Here is a 9,380-nt window from a genome sequence, read left to right as displayed (position 1 = left end):
GGTGTGTCCTCTTTGCAGCACCCCCTGGTCACAGGGAGAGAGCCAGCTCACAGTTTGGGAGTTTGTCTTTGCTGGGCTGGGCTGAGAAGATGCTCAGACATCCCTGGGGGCAGCTCCTCTGGCTGGGCCTCCAGCCCTGCAAGAAGGCTGCAGAAATGCAAGATTTTGTCAACTGCTCCATCTAGTGCCATTTCAGCAGAAAAAGCATCCAGAGCACAACGCTCAGAGCCGTGCTGGGGCCTGGGCAGCTTTCCCTGCCGGGGCTCTGGAGTGGGTCCATGAGGATGTGCCAGCAGCCAGCCCTGCTCCTGTGCCCACCTTGCAGACCCAGAACCAGGAATCTTTACCTTGATTTTCTCATCCTTCTCAAAAGGGGACTGTAAACCCATATGTGGAAATATCTGCCCTGGAAAACATAACATTTATCATGAGCTCTTTAACTGCTCAGGAATCCCTCAGGCTGGATCAGGCTTGGAGCAACCTGGGGTGGTGGAAAGTGTCCCTGTCTGGGGTGGAATGGGATGAGCTTTAAGGTCAGTCCCAACCCAAGCCATTCTGGGATTCTGTGATCCTAAATAAAGAGGGAATAAAGAGTTTATGCTACCACTGCATTTTTTCCCTTTTTGCACAGGAATTGGGAGTAAACTCTGCTTCACCCCCACCAGACTTGGGAAGGCAGCAGAGCCCTCAGAGCCCACCTGGAAAAGGCTAAAAGCAAAGTCAGGGTGACCCTTGTTCCTTTTCCATTTGGGATGCTGCAGAACACAGATCTCTCTCATTTGCTGCCATCCTAGGAGGTGCAGCTATCACAGGAATGTGCATTTTGGGGAACAAACCCCACTAAGAGGGGTGACAATGACCATGGCAGTGTTTAACCAGGACATCAAACCAGATATGCAGACATGTGGAGAAAGACAATAATGGAATTATGCATCCACGCTCAGCACAACTGTAAAAACTGATGTTTTATACACGTGTGACACTAAATTAATTCACTCCAGTGCTTTCAGGCAGAGGGATATTAACTGCTCCACCCTGGCATAATCACTTTACCTCCACAGGCCCTATGGATGTCACATTTCCAGGGTGGTAATTGCCATGGGATTAATTACAGGGAATTTAGGGGCATTACAGTGATTCCTCATTGCAGGATAATGAGGTGGAGTTCCTCACCCCTCCAGGCTGACCTGCTGGCCCCACCAGCCCCACCACCAGCACATCATAACCTGGGTATGAATTGGCCAAGAAATGCCCAGAGCCCTGAGCTGGCTCCTGGTGCTGTCACTGCCCAGAGCAGGTTGTTCCAGGTCTCTTCTCAGGTGAGGAAGCTGATGGAAGGACGGTGAACAGCACATGGCCCTTCTAAAGTGAAGGCTGTGCCCCCCAAGTCCTCAAACCAGGGCAGGAGAACCCTTAGGACAAGAGGAAACAGAGGAAAAGTTTTGCCAGAGGAGGTTTAAACTGGATATCAGGGCAGGCAACAGCTTTGAACACTGACTTAAATTAAAATACAGAATAAAACAAATGCACAACTACTTATGCAACCGAGCTTTATTTAGAACCTTTGAAGTCATAAAACGTCTCATTTTACTGATCTACGTAAACATACAATCAGGAGGTTTAATTGCTTTTTCCCTTGCGCAGAAATGAAGTTTTAAACAAACCAGAACACCCCCACCCAGACAAGCGTGGTGCAAACTGAATTCTCTGCCTTGGCCTGCACGTGGAGCATGGTCACTGGCTTATCAATTAGTTGCAATATAATTTTTTTTTTTTTGGCAGTAATATATTCGAACACACAAAGTGCAAATTACAAGAAGCAGAAAATGTTCTCTCTCCTTCTGTGCAAGGAGAAGTGCAAAATGTCTCAGCCCACAAATTCTATTATTTATGTCTGTGAACTGCATGTGCATCACAGGCTAAGAAATAGCCGTGTACAACTTCATTGATTACATGTGGCAACGCCTCAGGGTGGGTACAAAAACACAGGACAGGAGAATCATTCCCTTTGGTTGATAAATTCCACACACTGCTGCTGAGGGCACCTCCTCACAGCTCACCCTGAACTCCTGCACGCCTCGGGTACTTGTGCAACCAGAGCAGTTTGTTAAGAATTCTCCAGATTTCCACATCTGGAGACATTCCTGTGCGTCTGCAATCAGCATTCCACTCACACCTCACCTGGCAAATCCAACAGGACACTGGGAATCCACTGAAAATGAGAAGTCTCTTCCAGGCACTATTAAGGGAATACCCACCAATGGTTCCAGCAGGCTAAATGCACTTTGTGATTGCCTAAAGTTATGGAAAACTTCCCAAGCAAAAAGGAAAACCCTTTTCCATGAAAACTTATCACAGCATTCCTGTCTCAATGTTGTTCACTTCGCTTCAGGACTGGTTCCTGTATGTAAAATGGGGAAAATTCCACTAAATTCCACAGAACAGTTGTACCTTTAATACCTCCCTGCACTGCTCAGTTATCATACTGCAGATTTTCAACCTTCTTTCCATTTAATTCCTGGAATTTTTCACACAAAATGAGCAGCCAATTCTGACCCCACCCCCCGATTTCATTTCTCCCGGCTACATCACCATTACAAATTATGCCAAATAGCTCCAAATCAGACTGGGCTGCTTCCTCCAAACCCCCTCCTGCTCCTCTGGATAGGAAGATTAACCCACAATGCCTTGCACTGCCAGGAATCTGCCTGCCAAATCCATCTGCTAAATCACCAAGGCCACACTCACATCATCACTGCTCGACGGCTGGGACATGGAATGAAGTTGGGAACTTCTGGCTGAACGTTCCTGCACCCACCTCCAGAGGGGAACCAGCCTTGGGAAGGCTCCTCGTGGGCTTCAGACCCCAAAAAACTGGCTGGGAGATTCAACTGAGCCGGAGGGAATTGAGGAACTCATCCCAGCTGCTGCACCTGGCTGTGGGAGATCATCCCAGCCCTGCCTGGTAGTGCCTGGTGTTACCCAAAATTGACTCTGGCAGCCCCAGGAGAGGAGCATCCTCCAGGATCCAAGAAAGCCTCTTCCTGCACTGCCAGATCCTGAGGGATTCTTGGAAATGTACATCAGTTTGGTGGTTGGGATGAACTCCACAGATCTGGAGGGTCTGCTCACTATCGTTCCTAGAATTACAGGATCACGTTCCCAAAGCAAAGTTTTTGTCTTCATTAAAGTTTCAGGATGAACAATTATGCTGCAGCTTGGCACGACAACAACTGCCTTTGTATGCGACACGCCTAGCATATATCAGCACATTTCTTCTTAAAAAATAGAATTAGAATAGAATGAGCTACGCTGTTGTTGTTCATGCTGCCTAAATATCTGAAAAGGCTCAAACATTTTAAAAGCCTAAAAAAATAAATTTCCCTCTCCCCTCGTTTATTTTTCATGCTAAAGGCTGCAAATTGACACATCACAGTAATTACCTCTGACTAACTTCCACAGACCTACCCAAAGAGATAAACATGAGAAGTTCACATTTGACTATCAGACTTACTGTGCCGAGCACAAACAATTTCCCAGAGGAGAATTTGATATTTCATCATTTGGAACAGTGGTAATTTAATTACATTGCTAATGTTTTCTGGCATACTTGAAAGAACAATTAGCATAAGTAAATCATGAGTGAGATGACAAGTCACTCTGCATTTATTCCTGCCCCTCAGATGAGATCGGCTGATGATCTGAATTCTCTTTTGTGTGCGAATTGATTCCAGGTTCAGCAGTCGCAACCGGGGCTCAGAGCAGCGGGGACAAACTGGCGCGTTAAATAAAGCACAACGAGTCTTGTCCTTTGAAGTTCCTTAATTAAAACTTGTCCAGAGAAACCTCCGAAGCCACCAGGAGTCGTGGAGGGCGGGGAGAAAGGCTGAAGAAACGCGGGAGGCTGAATGAAGCGGGAATGGCTGAATGAAGCGGGAATGCGCCAACGCCGACCCAGGCTCTGCTGGGGGCTGGGCAGTCAGACAAAAATATGGCCTAAAATAACTCAAGTTTGTCTCAGGACAGCACTGTCAGGGTCACTGTCCCCCTCTGGCGCTTCAGGATGGCCACGGCCTGGTCGTGGGTGACGCCTTCCAGGGCCTCCCCGTTGACGGCCACGATCTGGTCCCCGCGCTTCAGCCGTCCGTCGTCGGCCGCCGCGCCCTGCAACGGCAAAGCGGGGCTCAGCGTGGCACCCCCGGGCTCCTGGAGCCTGGAATGCTGCCTGGAATGGGGGATGGAGCTCTGGGAATGCCTCCTGGCCGGGAGAAATGGCAGCGCTGAGCTCCCCCTGAGCGCCGCCGCTCCCCACCCTGCCAGGGGACGCGCCCAGGAGACAGAGGTGGCTCTGCCCTGAGAAAAGGCCTGGGTAGAGACTGGTTGTGGATTTTATGATCATGGAGAGGCTTGTTAAAGCAGCATTTAAATGTACTCCATGCCTCACGGCTGAGAAACTCCTAAAAAAGTGGGGAGGGAAAAGGAACCAAGCTGGGCACTGCCCCCAGCCCCAGCAGAGATGAAGAAATGGCCTTGGGTTGTTTAGGCTGAGCATCAGGATAATTTTGTTCACCAAAAGGTGCCAAGCTTTGGAGCAGACTGCCCAGTGGAGTCCCCATCCTTGGAGGGATTGAAAAGCCATGTGGATGTGGCACTTGGGGACATTGGTTGGCAGTGCTGGGGGAATGGCTGGACTCAGTGATCTCAGAGGGTTTTTCCAGCCTGAAAAGTTCTGTGACAGTCCTAAAAGCTTCCACAGAGCTTTAGAAATGGCTCTTCTCCTCCAGACATCTCAGGGAAGTTCTTTTACCTAAATCCCAAGCCCTGCCTTCCCAGAGGCTGGCTCACAGTGTCTCTGCCCCACCTGCAAGAACTTCAGGCTCCATTTAGGATTTCTCAGTCATGCTCACATCTAGAAACTTGTAGCCCTAAGCACCAGTTAAAAGGAACAATATTTTAATAATTTCAAACTGTAAAAATACCAGATATTTGTGGTTTGAACCCCAAAACAGCAGGAGATTTGGCTCCTACTTTACCTTCAGACAAAGTTTTCTCAACTACATCACCCTGGCACAAGTGACACCAAGCAGGCACAGGGCAAGCAGCTGCATGTGACAGACTTCACAATTATTTTATGGCAAGTATCCCTAATTCCCACTGGTTTTCTTCCCTCCCCTTCCATTTCCAGAACTCCCCTCGTGTGGCCATGCCTGACAAAGTCTTGCTGGGTCATTTTTAGCAGGGGATGGGTGGGAAAAGGGGCAAATCTCCCTCCTATAATATACTGTATTTTGATTCTTCCCCAGCCTCAGAGGCTGGAGCTCTCTGTACCTGGCAGGGACCCCAATCCTCCCAGACACTCAGGGCTGGGATCAGAGATGGGCTAATTCCTGGTTTTTCATCAGGATACAGCATCTCTGCAATCTCCTCACTCCTGCACAGTGGGGATAAAAGAAGCCTTCAATACCTCCTGGAAATCTCTTGGAGATTTACAGATAGAAAGCTGCCTTATAAATATTTTAATGTACGAACTCAAGTTTCCCAAGTACACAGAGCAATTTTGCTGAGACAAAGTGTCTTGTTTCAGCCATCAGTAATATGAAATATAAACTGAGAAGCCAGCTATGAGTTCTGGGTCCACTAACTCACAGCAACCTACTCAGACAGTACATTTTGCTTTCTGCTACATAATATATTATCCAAGCCCAATCTTAGGTTTATTTTTAAAGATAATACAGAAAAAAAAGGGGAGAAAGCAAAAAATAAAAGATACCTTGGCAAATATAGTCTTGACATAAATGGGCAGGTCTCCATGGGGACTTCCATACCCCCCTACAATACTAAATCCCAGTCCATCAGAGCCTTTCTCCAAAGTAATAATCTTAGGCTGAGGTGCTCTGAAAACACAATAAATATCACTTAGATAAGCAGTGTCTGTCTCTGGGGACTTTATGCAGAAGGAACACTTACACAGACATTTATCTACCACGAGGTTTTCTTCACACAGTCACAAACCATGACCCTTGCACTGGAACATTCCTGCAAAGCCCAGAGTTCAAAGGCTGCTCCTTGTGCTCCAGCTCCCCACTTGGAAAAAATTATTTTTAAGTTTTGTATTATACCCACATGCCTGTGCTCATAACTCCAGAGCTCATTAGCTGGAGCCTGAACTCCTCAGGGGTTTTCGCTGCCTACACTGAGCAAAGGAAGATTTTTTTTGGTGGAATTTAGACCACTCATATGAATTTATCCATCTCAAATTTGAAATTAGCAATTTCTACCCGTGTAGAAAGAGCTGCTGTGGACAGAAAGTGGCCAGGCATTGGCACAGTGGGAGTGCCCAGCCCTGTGTGGATGTGGCACTTGGGGACATGGGTCAGTGATGGCTTTAGCAGTTGTGGACTCCATGATCTGAGAGGGCTTTTCCAACCTAAACCGTTCCATGATTCCATGGAATCCATTTGGCATCTTCCACCTCTCTAAAGGTGCAGCCCAGGCTGAGTAATATCTATGCATTTTTTAGGACATACCTAATTCTGCTTCGTATTTTCACCTCCACATTTCCCTGCTGCTTTGATATGAAAAAAGATTACAAATCCTTTTGTAAAGCAAGCAGTTCTCCTTTGGGAGCAGCAACAAAACCAGCATCTCACATTTTAAGACCACAGAATGCAGCACAAAGAGCTCAACTTTTACACTCAACCCTCCTGAGGCAGGGCAGCAACTTCTTAAAATAAATAAAATGAACCACAGAATGAAAAATGGAGAACATAATGAAAATTATGAGCTGAAATGGAGAATAAATGAATTTCAAAATGGTAACTGGGATGCTACAGTGAGAAAAGCACAGGATGGAGAATGATGCATGGCAGGGCTGGACTTCCAACTTCCATCACCACACACAAGTGCTGCAAGCAGGAATGAGTTTAATTGGACTTTTTTGGCTCACAAACCTATAAAGATTGAAAAGACAAAGTCCTGGGACATGTTTTGTAAAGTGTTTTTAACACCTCTGGCATTAGTCTGCCAATACCAAATTATTTCAAATTGCTATGATCAGAACTCCTTCCAGATGAGGAAGCCAATAACAAGGGCAGAAATATCATGTCAGCACAACATTAAGGAAGAAAAGGGATACTGTTTCCTTGAAAAACACCCAGAAATGGTGCTTGGAAACCCATTTTCTGCTTATTTACTCAAGCAATTTCTGTCAGCAAGTGAAGACAGACACGAGCCCACCATCAGCTTGGGGAAGGTCACAGAGCTTTCATTTTAAAGGTGATGGAAAAGTAGAGAGAAGCAGTGGGAGAGACCTCCTTGCACCCCTTCCCTAGCCCAGGAATCCACCCCAGCTCTGCAGGAGAGCAGGAACTCACTCAGGGTCCTCGCTGGGATGCTCAGAGGGCAGGTTCAGGCTGCAGCCCGTGGACATGCTCTCCAGCTGGCTGGCAATGGCACTGATGTTGGTGTCAGCCACCACCTGGGCAAGAGGGATGCAAGGAAATACAGACTGGGAAATCAGCTGTTGGCTTTTTTCCCCAAGCAAGCTTTAAAACCAAGTCCTGCTGTCTTAAATCTCCACTGGTTCCACACTTCCAGGTAAGAGCAGCCACTCTTCTGGGGTTCAATGCAAATTTTGCTCTGAAGCTTTCTCTGGCCCTCACAAGATCATCACTCGGGCTCTGAGCAAAGGGGAAGAGTCTTTCTGGGTAATCCAGACAAAAAGGCTGCTTTTCCAAGGAAAGAGAGTTAACACAAGGGGTCCAGGATTGGTCTTGAAAGAAACCACCACAACCTCTAAAAAACCCCAAGATCCAAGACTATTGGGCAAAAACCCTGAAATGCCTCAGACTGGTTTGTCTAATGAGCAGGGAACAAATTAATCCTTTTGACTTCTCTGAATTTTTAGCCTGAAAACAAACTGGATTGTTAATCTTCCCAATTCTGGGTCCTCTATTATTCTGAAAACATCCTGAATGATGTTCTGAGGGTTGGAGCACCTTTCTGTGGAAAAGGTTTCTATGGAAAGGTTTCTATGGAAAGGTTTCTTTCTCTAGGCTGGGGGAGCTGGGAGGGTTCACCTGGAGAAGGCTCCAGGGAGAGCTCAGAGCCCTTCCAGTGCCCAGAGGGGCTCCAGGAAAGCTGGAGAGGGACTGGGGGGTTTTGACTTCTCTGAATTTTTAGCCTGAAAACAAACTGGATTGTTAATCTTCCCAATTCTGGGTCCTCTATTATTCTGAAAACATCCTGAATGATGTTCTGAGGGTTGGAGCACCTTTCTGTGGAAAAGGTTTCTATGGAAAGGTTTCTATGGAAAGGTTTCTTTCTCTAGGCTGGGGGAGCTGGGAGGGTTCACCTGGAGAAGGCTCCAGGGAGAGCTCAGAGCCCTTCCAGTGCCCAGAGGGGCTCCAGGAAAGCTGGAGAGGGACTGGGGACAAGGCATGGAGGGACAGGACACAGGGAATGGTTTCCACTGCCAGAGGGCAGGGATACATGGGATATTGGGAAGGAATTCCTTCTGTGAGAGTATTGAGGACCCTGGCATTAACTTTATTTTTAATTCATTTATGCTGATTTACTTTTTTTTTTTTTTTAATGGAAAATTTTCAAGAAACCACCACAAAGTGGTTTGGATTTGAAGTATTTACAGCTGAAAGGACATCAATTTCCCAACAAGTCCATGCTGTGGTTATCCCCTAACTCCATCTCCCTCTGAGGAGATATTCTTCTCTGCCTGACATTTACTGCAGCACAGGAGTTCAGCTCAGACACAGTGAAGAACAGCCAGGAAGCACAAATGCAATATTTCCTCTAGCTATGGCCTTATTTTATCAAAGTGAGCAGGTACTTCTTCCACTCATTGCTGTGAACTTCGCTTTAAGGAAAACTTCCCTTTTCAAAGTAAGAAATTTGTTCTATAAATCTGTTTTAAAGGAGTGCTCTCAGTTCTTCCATGGCAATATTTCCCTCTTTCCCAACCATCTGGAGCCAAGAGGGTGATGGAGCCAGGAGGTTTCCATGCAAATTCTGCATCCCAGGACTCGGGTTCCAGGATGCCAAAGGAAGGGGGTCCAGCAGGTGAGAACAGCACCTGGCTCAGCCAGCAGAGACCCCACCAAAGCTCCCTTCCTGTGGCATCACAGTAAGGAATTCCAGCCAGGATTTGTCATGTTTTTTTGTTGTAGTTCGATAAAACGAGGGTAAAAACAAATCTACATTCAAAAATCTTCAGCTGGCAGCAAGAACACATCAGAGTTCAACAACCTTGCAAAAAAAGCTCCCCCTTATCTCATTACTACACCTGCAGAAAAGAAATTAAATTAAACCAAGGCATCAAAACAGCTGAGAGGGATGATTGTTCCCCTGAGACCTTAATCTCCCAT

At 46.7% G+C, this 9,380-nt stretch overlaps 1 protein-coding gene across 1 annotated transcript in view; it reads right to left on the bottom strand.

Annotated features, from left to right (window-relative positions):
* Positions 1 to 3,718: 3,718 nt before the first annotated feature.
* Positions 3,719 to 9,380, bottom strand: part of PATJ (PATJ crumbs cell polarity complex component) — a 130,509-nt gene continuing 124,847 nt past the window's right edge. The window contains exons 42-44 of the mRNA XM_041483240.1: positions 7,374 to 7,477; positions 5,771 to 5,894; positions 3,719 to 4,164 (exon numbers count right to left, since the gene is read on the bottom strand). Of these exons, the coding sequence (XP_041339174.1) occupies positions 4,018 to 4,164; positions 5,771 to 5,894; positions 7,374 to 7,477 (375 nt within the window). The 3' untranslated portion in view covers positions 3,719 to 4,017. The remainder of the gene's footprint in view (positions 4,165 to 5,770; positions 5,895 to 7,373; positions 7,478 to 9,380) is intronic.

The sequence above is a fragment of the Pyrgilauda ruficollis genome, unplaced genomic scaffold (genome assembly GCF_017590135.1).
Source record: "Pyrgilauda ruficollis isolate IOZ18807 unplaced genomic scaffold, ASM1759013v1 scaffold6, whole genome shotgun sequence".
Classification (NCBI taxonomy): domain Eukaryota; kingdom Metazoa; phylum Chordata; class Aves; order Passeriformes; family Passeridae; genus Pyrgilauda; species Pyrgilauda ruficollis.
Note: the sequence above shows the minus strand (reverse complement) of the source record. Positions and strands in the feature narration are given on the sequence as shown.